This window comes from Haliaeetus albicilla, chromosome 10 (assembly GCF_947461875.1).
Source record: "Haliaeetus albicilla chromosome 10, bHalAlb1.1, whole genome shotgun sequence".
In the NCBI taxonomy this organism is placed as follows: domain Eukaryota; kingdom Metazoa; phylum Chordata; class Aves; order Accipitriformes; family Accipitridae; genus Haliaeetus; species Haliaeetus albicilla.
In genome coordinates this window covers 7,197,621-7,216,157 of record NC_091492.1, presented here as the reverse complement: position 1 = coordinate 7,216,157, position 18,537 = coordinate 7,197,621, and the positions used below count along the sequence as shown (strand labels likewise).

The 18,537-nt window shown below is 35.4% G+C and overlaps 1 protein-coding gene across 10 annotated transcripts in view; it reads left to right on the top strand.

Annotated features, from left to right (window-relative positions):
* The window catches only part of WWOX (WW domain containing oxidoreductase), a 536,552-nt gene that overhangs the window by 17,612 nt on the left and 500,403 nt on the right, over nucleotides 1–18,537 (top strand). For all 10 annotated transcript variants that reach the window (XM_069793395.1, XM_069793394.1, XM_069793400.1 and 7 more), the window contains exon 5: nucleotides 12,559–12,665. In XM_069793395.1, the coding sequence (XP_069649496.1) occupies nucleotides 12,559–12,665 (107 nt within the window). The remainder of the gene's footprint in view (nucleotides 1–12,558; nucleotides 12,666–18,537) is intronic.

Here is an 18,537-nt window from a genome sequence, read left to right as displayed (position 1 = left end):
AAAAATGTCCATGATCTACTTGGCAGCACACTTTTGGCATCCTGAGTGAATGAAGGTTGTGATCCTTGAAAAGGTATTTTACTGCATCTGTTTCTGAATCTAATCTGTGGTCAAAGGAATAGAGACCTAGACTTCCTGTTTCTCTTCTTTGTGTCTGGTACTTTAAACACTTATCTCTTGTAAAACAAAAAGTTACATATCTAGAATGTAAGGCAGAAATATGTTTCATAATGGTATATGATGTAATTTGATGAATAAATATCACTTACTAGACTTCATACACATAAACTAAGATTTGGTCATTTAACTGGGGAACCTGTCATGGACAAGGCAGACAATACGAGATCAGGAATTGTACAGCCTGATGTCTCTGTAATGTGGAGTGAACTATTCAGCACTAGATTCTGACTATCGGTAGAAGTAATGCTTTTTACCTAATTAACAGTAATGTTGCAAACTGTGACTCAAGATTTTAGAGTATAGTATCATCAGAAAAACAGTATGTTTTAGAAAACATTTAGTGTGCTTTTTCACCTGGCAGTTTTTCCTACTTTACAGATGTAAACTTTTGTAAGCATATGTATTTTTGGATTTAACATCCCCTTCCCCAAACTGGCAAGGTCTAACTTCTTGGAAGATGAAAAAAATTGTTACAGAACGTGCAGCTGTAATTAGTCATTTGCTTTAGAAGATTGTTGTCATAGAGCTCTTCGGTGGGTTGCTAGTGTTCCAGCTGTTAGCAGGTAGACCTTAAATGTTATCTAAAAAAACATACATTAGTTTTGGTGTGAGAAGATGCATGATATGTTTTCATGCCTTTCTTGAAAGTGTGGCAAAGAGGTCTGATTTTTTTGCCCATTGCCTTACATTATAATTTAATGACTTCTAATTCTTGCTTGCTTCCCATTCTCCTTGCTTTTGTGTATAGACACTTTTTGTTAATACTGTTCTTATTCTTCATCTTTTGTTTCAGAATTCCATCTCCTGCCTTACTTTCTATGTCGGAACCACATGATGGATCATTTGAGTTACATAACAGCTTCCCATCTCCCTCTTTCCTTCGTAGTTTAAAGTACGCCCAAAAGGTTTGCCAGTTTTGAACCTTGGGAGGTTGGTACCCATCCTGAATACCATCTAATCCAGAAAAACTAGAATTTAAGGAGGTAACCCAGGACTGTATAAATTCCCAAACCTCCACATCTTGTTATCTTGCCCTTTGCTAGCTGTCTCTTATGTGCTGGGTTATTTTGCTTGCACTAGAAAGAACAATGAACTGCATCTTCCCTGTACTCAGTTCTTTTTTACAGGATTCTGAAATGACTCTTGTATTAAAATCTTCTGCTGCTGCTTAACTAAACAAATTGTCTTATCTTATGTTGCCCAAAGACAGAGGTGGGTAGTGACTGCCAGAAATCAAGTAGTGTTGTTTAAATTTTTGGTCTGCACATCTGTTGCTTTCCCCCATGACACAAACTGTGAGCTCTTTAGAACAGGACCTAGCTGTGTATGTTTGATTCTCTAAGACATCTTTTTTTGTAACCTAAATTGTAAGCTGTTTAGGACAGAACCTTGTTTTAGTATTTATCTGTAAAATGTCTAGTATACTAATTTTAACATCTTTCACTGTTTGTGTAACTGAAATAAATATCAAGTTTGTTTTAAGAAGAAATTTGGTCTGATTTATGTTGTAGTACTTTCTTGGTATCTTTACATAACACTGAGTATTTCTCATGAAATAACTTATGGATTAAAGCTTGGAGGATCTAGCACTTCAGCTGACAGCACAGTATGTCTTTTAATTATTCTGCCTTGGATGAAGTATTCTTCTTTATTAAATTTACTTCTTTTATTAACATTGCACTGTTGTGCTTGCCAAAAGGAGACTCAAAACATGCAACTGATTTTTTTTTTTTGTTATGTTTAATTAGGGCTCAGCTCAGCAGTACAGAAACCTATGATACTGTTGGCTTACAGAAGAACGGAAGTATACTTGAAAAGAAACTAGACAACTTCTGGCTTTTTTCTCCATTTTTTTTTTTTGGTGGGAAAAGCTGTTGTGTTGCCTGAAGCTACTGCTGATGCAAAGAGCAGCTTTAGAGAAGAAGAGTTTGCCAACCCCATTTCTCTGAACTTGGAACTTTTTTTAAAAATATCTGATTTAAAAAAAAAAAAAAAAGCACAAGAGAGGCAGTCAAAGATAAATTTTAAATTCTCTGGGCTTTTTTCTGGTCACTTGAGTAAGCTTGTCTAAGAAGGTGTGTTAAAAGTAGTAGCAATAAGGGGGGGCGAGAAAGCCCCAAAGTTTTGGGGATGAGTTGAAAAAATATATATGCCCCTCAAAACAGCTTTCAAAACCTAGTTGATGCTGGATATCTGATCAGACTTTTTATAAAGCCAGTTATGAATACTCTTAATGCTGGCACTTTCCCAGAACACAAAGCCTTCCAAGGGTGTGTGGATTAGATAGAAACTGGAGTCTCTTTATCGTTGGCCTTTGATACTTGCTACTGATGTTAGGTAAATCCTTAAAGATTATTTTTTGTGTGTGTGACTGTTGTAAGTTTTGTTGCCACTGTTTCTCTTTAGCTTGCTTCAACTTCGCTATAAAATAGCGATGAAGCTACAGTAGCATGCACAAAAATGTTGTTATTTCCTTAATCTATTCAAGTAATGGTACTTGAAAGCCAATAGACTGGCTTTATTTAAACAAATAAACAAAAAACTTGGTCACTTAACCCATAGTGACTAAACATTCAGGAATGATTGCTTACTGGGAAATAGTGGGTCCTAAATGTCACGTCAAATTTGACTTCTTGGATCTGATCTAGATTTGAGATGCTGGTTGGATGTTGACTTACATTGCAGGCAGATTTATTGTTTTCTGCTACTCTAGATTTCAGTTAAGTGTTTATTTTGGAAGTGTTTATTTTGCAATAAAAAAATAGAAGTAGTGTATTTACATAACTGTAGTCTAACAAAATATTTTTTATCCCTTATGAATATAAGCATATGTAATTCTGAATAGAGTAATTTAGGTTTTTAACTAAAAATAGGAGTATGAGTCACACTAAAATGAGTTCTGCTCATTTTGAGACAAAGTTGCTAGCTCAGGTTTCTTTTAAAATGTATATAACTTTTTGTTTGACTTGGTAATAATACATGTAGATGGACTTTTAGGTGGAAAGGTTATTTTTGTCTAGAAAATGTGAAGTTGTGTGCCGAGTTGCTGCATATTCAGATGCCTATCTTCCCCTGTGATACGTTATCTGTTACAAGGGGAAAAATATATGCGCACAGAAAAATAAACTCTCTAATAAATTCTCCTTAAACATTAAAGCCAAATGCTAAATTCTGATATATTTTTTTAAATACAATAATTGATTTGTGTTGGGAAAACTGGCTGACTTCCTTACTAGAAACCACAATGTCATTTTTAAAGACGATCAAAAGAAAACATGGATTTATTCTATGCTTGAAGAAACACTGAGAATAAAAAGTTCAGAGTAATCTTCAGTTGCAGATGTGATGCTAAGATATGACTAGTTGTGTTAATTTCTGCAAATTATTTTAGTATTGGTAAAATGCCACTTTGATAATGTCCATTGGACTGATACAATATACTTTAAAAAATATTCAGGAAAAATTTGTTTGGGATTTGGTAGGAGCATGATGCTATCATTTAATAGATGAAAGGTGAGATGAAACATGAAGCTGAGACTTTCTTTTCCCCTCTTAAAGGAGTGTATATTATTTAAACAGAGCTTTGGGAATAGTTGAAATGAAAGATGCATGTCTGAGTCCTTCTTGACTGGGATTTTTGGTTGCTGATGTACATCTAATGCAAGGAGTAGATATGAATGATGAAACTGGGATTTCACTCTGATTCTCCTTCTCTTCCCTTCACTCTAATCCTTGGCTACTGTTCATCTATTCAGGCACCTAACAGGACCTGTTTGTATTTACATGACCTAGCAACTGAAAAAAAAAGAAATCTTGATTGGGATGATCTGTGCAGTTTAGTATTAAATTTCAGTTTTGGTTCTGTCTCCCCCTATGTTTTAATTAAGCTTCTTTAAGAATATCTAGCTTACTTCAAAACCACAGTTTTTCAGGGTAGTCATCTCCTTGTATTTTAGGGGCGGACTTTTAATGGTTGGTGGGAATTGCCTTTACACAACTAAAACAAGGTCTTATCATGGGACCTGACCAGTAGTTTGGCTCTGTATTTAATATGCTGCATCTCACACTAGGGTTCATTCCATACTGGAACCGTTGGCTGTTACTGCAATATTTATATTGGATAGTAGCAACTACAACATAAAGGATAGGAAATGTGGGTTTGAATCTGCTGCTAGGCTGTGCCTTTGGATAGCTGAGGTGATTGTCAGTGTTAGGTCTTAACAGAGCTGAAAGGACTGAGGTCCAAGCTTTGTACATGTCTTGCTTAATGTATTTTAGAGTGAGTTGGTGGGGGTCTTTGAACAGTACAACTAGAGTACATACCAGATCTGATTGCAACTTTTTGGCTTTTAGTTGCAGCATATTTGTAATGTATGTGCCTGACATAGTCACTGTTCTATATTTTTGTTTGCTTGCAGCATCTTCAGTTGTGAGTTTAGCTTTCTTTGCCTCAAATGATGCATTTTAAATTTCTTACAGGAACAGCAAGTCACAGAACTTCATAATCCTGTCAATTTAAGGATGTTTTTTTGTATTTGTTTAGTATTGTGATCCCTTCGGATGAAACAAAATACCTTGAATTTTGTCAGTGACAATGGGAATGCACTTACTGTTAAGAATAACTTTGCCTTTCCCAGAACAGTATATTGCAAAGAAGCGTAATGTGTAATGAGTGCATATTTTTAAGTTGGTTAGATGGAAAACAGAACCAATGCATTAGTCATCCTGTTTCGTTTTGGTTGGCTTTTTCTGCGGTTCATGGCTCCAAGAAAAACACATTTGTCCAATTTACACACAAAGGGAGAGGCAGGATGTATCTTTCATATAACATCAAACTTTTGAATGAAAAATATCAGTATGTGTAATTACCATGTGCCTGCAAACACACAGAAACAAGGGCAGCATTAGTATTTGATGTGAATTGTGCATTTTAAATTTAGTCTCTTAAAAATATCTTGGTGCTTTATTTGCTTGAAAACTTGCATTTGGAGCAACTTGAATAATGCATCTGTAAGATTTTATCCTAAATACTCTTATTGAAGCAGAGTGATTGTGGCCAAGCAATCCTGATACAGAATGCATGGTACTTTTTGGGCTCTGCAAAGTATGAGTTTGTCCGTAATGTGATGTTTTGCGTGTGGCTGCCATCGCTCCATGTGAAAGATCTGTTGGATGTTGTACCCTTAAACCACCAGCACAGGCAATGACAATCTTAGTTGCAGAAGATTCTTCCCTAAATCACACATCAGTGTTAAAGTATTTCAACCTGAAAAGGAGCTTATGTAACTCCGCATTCTTCATCACTTTATCTTTAGCACATTTGAATCTGCTTTAGTCCTTTTCTGAGGGAGTGTTGAATAAGAAGATATGGTTCACTGTCACTGGTGTTTTGGTCTTCCAAGTTGAAATAAATCTAGTGATGACTAGGAGGCAAGTCTCTTACATTTATATGTAGTTGTCTTGGGTCCGCAAAATCAAAAAACACCTATTCTGTTTGCTGAGATGCAGCAGTTGTGATGAGAGTCTATTCTGCATTATAGAGATGATTTGTTGCAAGTTCTTGACTGTTTAACCTTTTCACAGCTCTCCTCTGTAGTAAAACTGGACTTAAACTGCATTTCATATGATTACATGTTGCATTAAAAAAAAAAAAAATTGTATATTCTGTCAGAGTTCTGCTCTTAAGGTTTTTCTTTGTTTTCAAAGCAAAGAGTGTTTGAAGGGAGTAACATCTTCTACCTGGAAAAATATTTTTTTGATACTTTTATTACTTCTGCATTAAAAAAAAATCAAGTATGATTTGGATGATGATCAGATGTTGCAGATGAACTTTCTGATGATTGATTAAAAATTGTTGTGCCTTATCAGAATGTTAAGGGTTTAAAAAGAGGCATACATACTGGCCTCTGTCTGATGGCTTAAAACTGCCAAGAGTCTGCTGGTTCTGTGCATGCAATAGGTTTTCTAGGTAAGGTATTGGACTTGTATTGTAGAAACACAGTGGCCAAACAGTGAGAATATTTTTCTTCTCCTGAAGATCTTAAACCAAAGTAAAATTGAAGTGCTACATACATATTGGCCTATGCTTAGTTCAAGAGGAAGTGTCTGAGAAGTTATTTTTTTCTGGAAAGAACTTAGAGCAAGGAGACCAAAAACCCAAGAAAATAGCATCCTTCTTTGTACATTCTCCTTTGTATTGCTTCTGCCTGGAGGAAGGAGTTCTCTTAACTTCTATGTTTTGTACGCTATCAGAGTTTAAATGTGAACTCCTGAATTAGTGGCTATACTGCCCTTGAGTGAAAGAGGCCAGAAAGTATTTTTTCATCTATGTTTAGTGCCAATAGTGTTTTAATTAACGTTTCATATTTTCTGGATTGCAGAATTAATTTCAAAAGCTGTTGCTTTCACTTTATGGAGATTATATAAAATTATTGATCATTCCCAAGAACCACCAAACTGTACAAATAAAAACCTTCCTATTCGTTGGAAGTTGGATTTTTACTTGCAATATCATAATACTATATATGGAAAAGATATTGCTCTTCCAGCTACTAGTTTTTCAAAGAATGATTTTGTACAAGTCTCTGACCCATTTTATATTTAAAGAAAATATAAATATTTCCAAAACTAGCCAGACTTATTCTGAAAATTTACTGATTTCACTCTGCAGATGGGACATCTGTCTGTTTATAAGGACCCAATAGATGTTTGCTGCAATTCAGAAAACAACATGAAAATTTGAGAACAGTTCAGTGGGGAAGATGAAAAACCTGAAAACAGCTGTGAAAGTAATAAGCACTTTTAGTGATATAATATGTTTGTGCTTAGAAAATTCGAGTTGGTTTCTGCTGTTCTACAGTGCATAAGTAATCCATCAGTGTATGAAAGGCCAGAAATATGTAACACAAGCAGGTTAATACTTTTCACTTCCTAATTCCACAGAACACTTTTGTTCACTTATGTGATGATCTTGCTATGTTTACTGTAGTGGAAGGGAAGAAGTTTTTCTTCTGGACTCCCTTTTAGTTTACATTCAAACTGCCTGTGACATAGGGCTCAAGGAAGGCTGGACTCATGACAGTTTTAAATCACTACTCAAGCACATGTGAAGATGTTTTAGAATCTCGGGGCCTCCAAAGTTGTTCTATTGGTGGAGAGAAAGGAAGAAATGATTTTGAAGAAACCAAACGTGAGTGAACCCTGTGGGCTTTTACATTGAGGACTAAGCTGTTGCAAAGAAAGACAGTATCACTGCATTTCAAATGTGTTACAACTGACAGATCCAAGGTATCCTGGAGAGTTTGGAAGAAGGTGGAGAAGCTGAAGAAAACTTGCTCTTGTCTGAAATGTTTTTGAATTTCTTCTTGTGTATTCAAACTTTCTTATATTTGAAATAAAGGAATGTTTTAAAACATATAAATGCATGATGCAAATTCTTTACAAAATGTCCCCCAATGATAAATGGACTCCATGCTGTGCTCTTTATTTAAACAAGAAATCACTGAACTACTTTTCCACTCAATGAATCTCTTTCTCTATTTTACAGAGGAGGTTGCACCGTTTGACAGAGCCATACACTCATCTGGTGTATGTTGACACAATGTTGGCATTAACTGATCGATGCTAACTGCTCGTTAATTGAGACCATTAGCTGAAAATCTGGCCCAAAATTCAGTGATAGTAGTTGACTGCAGATAGACAAGAATGAGTATTGAATTGAACAGTCATCATGGAAGGTGAAGAATGAAACTGATTGCTAATTTCTGAGTCTTTATGAAAAACATGCTGTAAGTAAAGGGCTGAAGAGTTTTAAATGTCTGTAGCAAATCCCATGTACTTGTGGCTCTCTTGTTAGTTCTGCTACCAGTCCTTTAGATTAGCTGCTGATGTAGAGAGCTGTGCCATAATGTTTATCCTTATGTATGTCTTAAACAGGATTTTCATTTTTGAGTGTCAGATTGGAGCTCATTCAGCTAGAGCAAGAGTACTCGGTCTCAGGACAGTCTTGCGTCTTGAGATTTCCAGAGCAATCACTTGAAATTTATTTTAGTTTTGTAAACATTTGCTCAACATTGTATTGTATAGAGTATTTAAATACACTGACTGCTCTTCCAAAGTGTATGTTATTTAAGCATGTTCTTCTGTCACATTTGGGGGAAATATCTATCTTATTCTTTGTAATTGGCCGTCCTTGATGCTCAAGTATATTGTCCTATGCTGTTTTTCTAATGTAGTTGTTCCTACTTCAAAAAACCTGCTAGTATGTAATGTGATTTTCTATAAGAAGATACTCAAGTTTTGCAGCTTTTTTTGAGCTGCTTACTTTGAAATCTGAAAACTGAAGCACAGAACAATAATACACTGAGGCTGGGCACAGTTTTCTTCAGCCACGTACGCCCTTTGCCAGCCATTGCAGCTAGGCAGAATGTAAATGGCAGTAGTTCTTGTTGGCAGTAGGCTGTGCTATCTGTTTTAGCTGGCTTAAATAGCTCTGCAGCTGGAATACCCTAGCTGTATAGTACAGGGAAGATTCACCACTGGAGGATATGATTTGTTTCCTGGAAAAGAAAATAGTATCATTGCTGTTATTGTTTCTTCATTGTGAAAGGGCTGTGTCGCCTTAAGGGAGCACATTGGTGGCTGCAGTCTCAGACTCAGTGAACCAAAGATTTCATTAAAACTTCTTTTGAAATTCACAGAGTTGCTCTTGTAGAGTTAAGGTTGCTCTGGTTCCTTAATTATGCATGTCCTTAACATAGCTATTTAGGTTTCTCTACTTAACCCCACTGTGGTGATAGTGTTTATTTTAAGGTTTTATTGTTGTTTGGATGTTTATGATGTTTGTGCTTTAACTTTGGTGTATGAAACCACATTCAATGTGGATTTTGATTCAATGTAGTTTTTATAGATAGGCAAGGTTTTTCTTTATAGAGTTTAAATAGTTTTTTTTACTCTAAATACTCAATCCCTGTGTTAGGCTGAGGTTTTAAAATTTACTGTATATTGAAAACATGGCTACATTTTGCTGAAGAACAAATGTTGTTGGCAAACAAGTTAATACAGTGAATCTGTTAAAAAAAGTTTTCTACCCTGCTAGAAGCTTTTCCCAATCTGTTTAAGCTATGTGACACTGAGGGAGGAAAGGAGCATTAATTTTTGCAGAAGAAACAAAGAGCTAATGCAGTAAAAGGACTTGAATACTGAGGTGCTTCCAAACTCCTCCTTCAGGTGTTTCAGAAGTTGCGTTCTTCTAAGCTCCTGCATTGTTGTTTCTTAAACTGCAGGTACTTAATTGTACTGCTTAATGAGGATTTTCAGGTCTACGAAGCTTTATTTTAAGGACATATATAAAAATACTGCATTCTCGAGAGTGGCAAGTTGGTAGGTAGATCATACTTAAACCCCAGTGTGCTCTATGAAGAAGACATTGTGTTATCTCTTCTTGATATATTTCATCTGGTAGATGGTCTGAAAAGATGCCTTATGAATTATGCTCCACGTAAAGTGATGGGAAGGTCAAGTAGTAATAGTTATATACAATCCCTACCTACAGCCAGTAATTCAGTAGTTGAATTGGAACCTCTGTGTGATTTGGGGTACCTGGATATGTTTTTCTCCTTTTGCCTAAATCTAGCTGTCCTAAATACAGTGCGAAAGTGTTCATGAATGAGTTAGTTTAAAATACATCTGATGGGGAGACACATCAGCACTTGACCTTGGGCAGTATTTTGAATGGAAGGATGGACTGCTGCTTAAAAATCCTCTGAAAAAAGTTCTTTTAAGCACATAATTTCATGGAAAGATCCAGAACTTGATTGCCTAAGGGTGAAGAATCATCCTTTGGTAGCCCAGAAAAGAGTGAGTATGTCCTGAAGAGGATTGTTTAACGCTGATCTCCAAGTTTGCACAGAAAAATCAAGGTGGTATAAAAATTAACTAAATTTGCGGCATGTAACTCACATGGTTAAATTTTAATCTTTCTCAGTTTAATTTATAATGAGAATCAAGTTATTAACCGTAACAGAGAATGGCATGGAATTTATTGTTTTGCACAGTGTGACATGGGGTAGAGTTAGCAAAACGTCATCACGCTTAGCTAATTAAACTGGCCGTCAGCTCTAGATCTTTGTATAACAGTAGAAAAACTGTATTCCCAGGCATCCCAACTAGTTTTTAATAATATGGTAAGCTGGTCGAAATAAGTGTGTGTTTGCTGCAAAACAAGAAGCATACAGCTAGCTAATAGTACTCTGGTACAACATGTCTTACATTAGTTACATGACAAATTCTAGTTAAATACGCTTGAAGTGGAATTAGGAACAGGGGAAATCTTTGCATATGCTGTAGCTGAATTCATGTGCATGCAATGAATTACCCAGGTAATTAAAGTTGCTTGGTACAATGAATGGCTTTAAAAGAGATACAAGAAAACTGCTTGGGCTTAAATACCTTAAGTATGTAATTGCAGAAAATGTTATAAATTCGTCTTTGTGTCTGTTGTTTCTATAATGTAAGTTATGTCTTGTGCAGTAACTGGATTTTGTTGCTCCAGGGTGTTTTGGAAGTGAGACAGCCCATCTTAATAGGCTTTTTGGTAAACAGTTTTAAAAAGGAAAACGTGAATGTGCTTTAAATATCATAAAGCTAAAACAAATACCTCTTCTCTTTGACTTCTTTGCATACTCAAATTGCTGGGCATTTCAGTTTGATTCTTCATTTTCTAGTTTAAGCTTGTCTAATTGGAACTCATTAAGCTACATTACGCCTTTTTCAGGTAGGTGGAAGTTACTGTCGTTGTCACAGTTCTCCATGGCGATAGGCACCCAGTGATAGTATTGAATACATCACAAATAAGTCGTAGCTCACCCTGATAGCAACGCAGTTTCTGGCTCAGTTCTCTGCACTTCATGGGCTTTCTGCACTCCTAAGAACTCATCATCTCCTGGTGTAAATTCTCACAGATTTTTTCCAATTAAATGAAGTTTATCTTGGACCAACTTCTGTGCAGCTTTTCATTAATGGATTGAACAGTGAAACAGAGTACACTTCCAAAGCTTGCAGATGATGTCAAGGTGGAAAGAATTGCAGCTCTTGGTGGACAGTTTCATAATTTGGACTGATCTTATTAAATTGCAGTACAGTCCTAAATTAACAAGCTGGAATTAATCTGAAATCTGAAGTCTCCTTTTAGAAAGGAGAAATGAAGTGCCCAAATTCAGAATGCGGAAGAAATGATTAACAGTATTGCAAAAAATGTTGTGTACAGTCATTTAGAAATTCACTGTGAAACTTTGTTCTATGCATGAAAGAAAAAAAACCTGGGATATAGATTCATGCTGCACTTCAACTGCAGCAAAGTGTGAACTGTCTGTCCACTTGTTTCAGATTTAGAAAGAATGTGCTTGCAGATTAAGTCATATCAGTGAGTAATGCAAAAGAGGGAATTTTTCATGGATTACTTTTTCTCTGTATCATCCGGTACATCCAGTGACCCTTTTAGCCCCGTGATACTATAACCAATATATTGAAGCTGCATGGTATTTGATTGATTATTCATAATGAGAACAATTGTGAAAAATTGTTCTCCATATATCAGTTGATGATGGGACAAAAAGTGAGTTGACTTTGCACAGAAGACTTAAGGAAAACTTTAGCAAAGATTTTAAAGTGCGTGGATAAAAACCCCACACATATAGATTACAGATCTCCTTCGACAAAATCTTGTTTTCTAAGAATGAGCTTGACAGTCCCCTCCTGGGAATGGTTTTACACTTGGATAGTTCTCTGATCCCTGGTATTGTGCAGCAGTGTTCTACAGATGGGGTGATGTTTGGATTGGAAAAAGGAGTAGTTGTCTCTATGTGGTTTTTATTCTTATTCCCTCACACATCCCGTTGGATGATCCCCCTGCCACAGGTGGTCCTCAGATTGCTGAATCAAAGGCTACTTGTGCATCTAAAGAGCCAAGAGCTCTGTTTTAGAATACTCTGTCACTTTTAGTGTGATGTCGCCGGGCATAATAGTTCTGCAGTCTCACTGTATGGCTCATTCTTCACAGTCAAACAAGGAGTAAGTATTATCCTGCTTTTTTAACACCTGAAGACATTGAGGCAGAGAAATTGTGTCAGCTTTTTGAAGATCGCAAGTCTATTTTGCACAAAACTGATAAAATTATTGTCCCAAAGACCTGCTCAAATTGAGGTGTCTACCTTTTTTCATATGTGCTCTTAAAAGCTGGGTCCTGGTGACTATCAAACAGGTAGTCAGACTGCAGGTAGTGTTAGTGTACTTAAGTGCGTGACTCACCTTTTCAGGTACTTTTATAGCTCTCTTTTGTTACTGAGATCTATTTCTGACTAGGAAAATGTTTTATCATAGGTTTTGAAACTGCTAAGTCTCTTGCACTACATGGGGCATATGTTATCCTGGCCTGCAGAAATACGTCAAGAGGCAATGATGCTGTACAACGCATTCTTGTGGAATGGGTAAGTGAATGTATATAGTGTTCAACACTAAGCTATGTTTTTCAAGACATGCAGTCTTTTGTGCAGTATAAGCAGTTAAATAGATATTACATTGCCATGCGAGAATCTAAGGAAGAAGGCATTTGTCTTATTTTGTAATATCCTGTTCAGTCACTGGCATATGAGTGATAGAGATTTTTCATTTCATATGATCGTATTGGACTGCAAGGCTTGACATGCTGTTATCCATGTTACACCCAGATGCTTTGTAAGGGTGAAAATGTTTGAAAGAACCACTGAGGCATGTTTCATAGTTCATAGGACAGGACATTTCCAGAACCAAAGTTTGTAACTAACTGAAGGAGAATGTACACACTTGGATGTTAGAGACAGCCACTATTTTATCCATAGTTTTTATACTATGAGAGATTTCAGAGTATCATTTTTACCCTTTTCAAAACAAAAAATGTTTCCCTCCTCTTCTTTCCTAGTCTGTCAGGCCCAACAACACTGCTGCCAGGTGGTCTGTCTCAATGTTGTTTTTTTTTTTTCCCCCTTCCTGTTTCTTCCCTCTTTCTTTCATTTTTCTTCCATTTTGTCATGCAAATACAAGCTCTTCAGTACTGTCTATTCCCTTGTTTCTCTTTGACGCCTAACTTCCCCCCATTCCCTTTTTTTTTTTTGCTTTTTTTGGATCTTCTAAGGCCCTTATTAAAATTTATTCAGTATTCTTAATTTATTCCTCCCACAATCATTTACTTGCTAGTAAGGATTGCAGGCTACTTTTGTCTGAGCTTGCTATGACTGCTGACTTCCAGGAGATAATCTGTTGACACAGTCCTATACACTTTACTTGAGTAATAAACCGCAGGATCAGATTCTCGGAATTTTATTTCTTTCCTGCTAAAATTAGCGATGAGTGTTTTAGCTTTATTTCCCAAGCTCTGAAAATATTTCAACTGCTCCCGGATGATATGGGAGAGCACTCAGTAGTATTAATATTTACACGTAAGTAGTCTACAGATAATTATAATATTTATTAGTGCAAAACAAACAGTGCTTATTTACAAGTAAGTATTTCCAAATAAGTGATGCTTATAATATTGCTAATTTTTGTAACTGTGACTTTCTTCCAGAAACAGTCTTTGGATTTAGGCCTTTTTCTCTTGCCCATATGAAATTAATGATTTGCAATAAAGGATTGAGAGGGAAAAATGTCTTCCTTTCCCCTTCAATACTTCACTTTAAAGTTCTCTTTTTGTTTTTATTTCAACAGCATGGAATTCCAAGAGAATTCCAACTGGGGCAAGCGTAGCGTGTGTTACTTAAAGTTCATCTTTCCATTCTCTTTCAATAGAACTGGATTTGGTGATGTTCTGCCTTTCAAATTTAGTAGTCCCAGTCCCGCTAAATATGGCTATACATATGTTTTTTATGTAACTAAAATAAGGCAGTACTGAGTAACTTATTTTAAAAATATCCCATTGCCCCCTTAATCTAAGCATATCTCTGAGCACGTTGAAGGCAATGGGAGTTCAGGAGTACTTGTCTTAATACCTATATTATCTCACCAAAAGTTAATGAATTGTTAATTGAATGAAGATCGCTGAAGGTCAAATTACTTCAGAAACACTACATTTATTTACTAACAGTTTTCAATTTCTAATTGTTCAGAAAAGAATCTCATCTGTAAACTTGGGTAGCTGGAAAACCTTCAATGCATCTTTGTAATGGCTTTGTTGTTGTTTATTGAGAGGGACTAATTAACTTTGATTATTGCACTAATATTATGGCACTTTGACAGTCCCTCAGATTTATGACTCTGGGAAAATAAACAAATGAAATGCAGGTGCTGGAGCAGAAAGAATAAGTTATTACTGAACTTTAATTACTTGGAGTGTGTAACCAGGAGAGAATTAGTTGATGAATTACAAGATGCTTAAAATTTACATCAAATTGTAAGCAATCTCGAGGAAAACAAACACAAAAACCTGCTCCAAAGTCAGTTACTGAAAACAAAGAGACAAAGATTAATTTGAATGATTGATACTAATATTAAAATATTGATGTAAAATATTAATTTTTAGCTTATCGGTGTAGCTACAGAGCAGGAAGTTGTTAATTGAAAATTCTTTCCTAAAATGAAAGAGTTTAAGAAAAGTGTCAAACAACCTCTGCATATGGTTCAGATGAATTCTCAATATGTAGCTGCAACTATCCTGTTATAAAGAACTTCAAAGCATCCACAGTATTTTGTCTCCTTTGTAGCTAGGGAAAGCAAAATTATTGAAAAGAAATTGGTTTACTTTTCAATTTGGAACCAATTTTAAAAAAAATACAGCTGTTTAGGATGCAGCCTTACAAAGCCTCATGTTCATGTTACTCAGGTAGTATTTTTGGCAACAACAGTGCTACCTACTTGTTCTATGTTTTCTTGTAAATTTTTGAGGTTAAGTCTCTGAGCTGCACTATAAATACTGTCTTCCTCTGATATTTTGAGGGGTGGAAATTTGGTAAATATGTTCCTACTCTTCAACTGAATGTCCAAACCCCATTTTCTTCTAATTTGCATGAACTATGCTTTCATAATGAAAAAAGTCTTTGCCATATTGGATTCTAGTGTGTTTACATGTCATAATGTTGGTAATATGTACCATGTTGGTAATAAAATTGGTATTTCTATAGTATGTATATTACCAAAAGCAAAGTGTATCCTGTGCTAGCTTTTCTCTGGGACAGTATGCTTTAGTACTCAAGGTTTAAATGTCAGACAAAGAATATTTCCTTGTTCATTCTTTTTGTTGTCTGATGAAAAAGAGAGTTCTGCTTATTTTGCAAGAGGACAAAATAATTAAAAATTTATAAAGAAACAACTGTTGTTATTTCAAGTTTTGATACAGTTATCTAATTGATGCTCTGTATTAACTAAAGCCTGAAATATATTTGGAAAAAAATGTAGTTAATAAAAAAAACAAAAACCCAAACCCAACCACCACCAAACCACAACAAAACAAAAAATCCCAAAATCAAACCTACAGCAGCATTTGAAAATAAAGTACAGCATATGTAACAGTTTTTAGGAAAACCATCCAGCATGTTCCCTTAGGAAGTGTGTTTGTGATATCCTTTTCTGGAATGCCATAAACTGAATGTCTGCACAAAGGCAGCTCTTCTTTGGGCCTGTTGTACTTCTAAATAAATTCCAAGGCAAAATCCCAGTTTCAATCTACTTTTAGTGAAAGCTGAAAATCAAGTTTATAAAGAGAAAATGGGACAGCTAATGGCTTGGGAAAATCCAATTGTTGTTTCCTGGAGAAAACAGGAAGAATAATGGGAGAAAAGAAGAATTTTCAGATTAGCTGTCATTACATTTGAAAAACAAATTCAAACTGATCTTAACTGGCTGTTGGAGACAAATCTAGAAAATTTGTTTTTAACAATTTATGTCTGAAGAGCTGTTTTATAGAGAGTTTGAGCCATTTGAGTAGGGATTACCTGTGCAAACTTGCTAATTACTTTAGAAAACTGACATTTGTTTGCAACCTGCATTATTCCAGTTATTTTCTTTCTGAACTACAGCAGATTTTTGCTAATATTGCAAATAGAGGGTAATTGCCTTATGGAAAGCATTGTGACAAGTTTTAATGTGACTTGCCTAGCTAGTCTGTCAAATACAATTTTTATAGAGGTATAGTTGATTATAGTCATACAATCTAATGCTTTATATACGTACATAGAAAGGAAGAGAAAGTATGCAAAAGAAGCAGATAAAAAGAGAGATCAGCATAGCTTCACATTTGATATCTCGAAAAAGAATGTTGTTCATGCACGATGACATTCAATATCAATTTAAAACTGTTTGATAATTTCTTGCTTGGAAAAGAGGAAATTAGAATTCTAGAGTTATGATTCATTTTAATCAGAAAGAAATTGTCAAACATAAATCTCTCCTTGAGTAGTGAAAAGGCCTGAAAGCAGCCAAGAAAAAATATCAATACTTTGCAAAGGAGGAATGATTGTTCCAATTCGTAGCTTAATTGACTTTAAGGCTTAATGAAAAACACTACAGTGCTGTTTGTACACATAGTTGCTCTGACGAACACTGAAATCTATGCTCCAGGAAGAGAAGCTAGGTAATTTATTTTACATTATTATTGATATAATTTTCTAATTGAGTATGAGCAGAATGTTTGGATAAGGCTGCATAGCTCCAGATGTTAGCGGTATTCTCAAGAAAATACTTAAGAATATGAATGAATAAAATATTTCATAAATCACAGCTTTTCTTGCCAAGAAGCTCTCACTTATTCCTGTCAAATAGTCTTTGAAGTAAATATTAAAAGATAAATCGTAAGTTTAATATTTCATAAAAAGTATAATGTTTCTTTTGTAATTATTCCTCAGTGTTAAGCCTACAGCTACATCAAGGATTAGATTAAACTGTAAAAAGAAAATTTGGGTTTGCTTTATATGTAGAAACTTACAAGGTAGAGATGTGACAAGAGAAGAGAGGATGGCTATGAAGAAAATGAAGAAAATAAACATGACTCCTTGCTGTATTCCTTTCCCCCAACGTATTCTCCACCTAAGGAGTGATTTATATTCTTGCTGGTTAAGTAACTGAATGAAATTAAAACCTGATAAGTGAGTCTTTGTATTCCAGCTGTAATCTTGTAAAGTGCAGAGAGATGAGAAGCAAACTGAGCACGTTTACACAGAACATGGGCAACAGTTTTCATGTGTCGACTATGTGTGTTTCCTTCTCAAGGGAGGGGGACTGATTTCCCACGTAGTGTTTCGTCTCCACTGGTGTCCTTGGTTCACGACTTTTTGTGTATGTATGTGGAATACAGCACAGCTCTGTAAAATATTCTTCTGTCTTAGTTTCTTGATACTAACGGATGCTAATCTTGATACAGAAGATAAAATTTCCTTTTCTATCTGTTGGATGTCAATTTTGTGAGCTTTTTCTGTAAATCGGTCAGATTATTAATACAGGAATTACATACCAAGACTATGTAAGACTACATTAGAACCAGCACAATAAATTGTTCTTGGAATTAACTTACGTGAATAATTCAGGGAGGACAACTCATCATGATTAGTGGCAGATTTTCATTTATGGAGAAAACTGAAGAATGTGTAAAAGATGGCTTTGGAGATGTAGTAAGTACTCAGTGAAGCCACAGTCTGTTAGTACAGAATTAAAGAGTTTCAAAGTGGTGCTAAATAAAAGCTGTTAAAAAGCAATCTCTTAAAAATAGAAAGTATTTCAGAATATCATGCTGGTAAAGCACATGCATTTCTGTGAAAATATTATTTCCAATATTGTATTGTTATTTTATAATAAAGAATTGCATTGTTTTAAAGCATGGTGTTCTAAAACTATGTATGATTGGCTTACATGCCATCAGTGTGTAATACACAGTTAGAAAAGCCTGCAAGGTATAGACATATTTCATCTTCCAGTGCTCTGAATAGTGACCATGCTGAAGAATCAAGATAAAAGGAGTTATCCAAACTTCGCTATGGGGAAGAGGCCTTGCAGGAAGAGGCAGTATCTTGTATTAAGCTAACTGGTAATGCAAAAAAAAAAAAAAAATTCTCTGTCAGCTTGTCTCAGTTGCAGCCATAGACACTCAAAATAAAGCATTATTGCCACTGCTGAGTATAATGCTTTTTCTTCTTTTTAAGGGTGTGATCCCGATCTTTCTGAAGTGAACGAATCTTTTAATTAACTGTAATTGCAATGGAATTCCACTTTATGTTACTAGTGGAGAATTGGTAGTATAAGCCAGTACTGGTGCTAGTAAAAACTGATTGAGACCAGTACGAGAGTATGACCAGACTTTGGCCATAATGTTAAAAAATTCAGTAAATTGCTGTGAGTAAT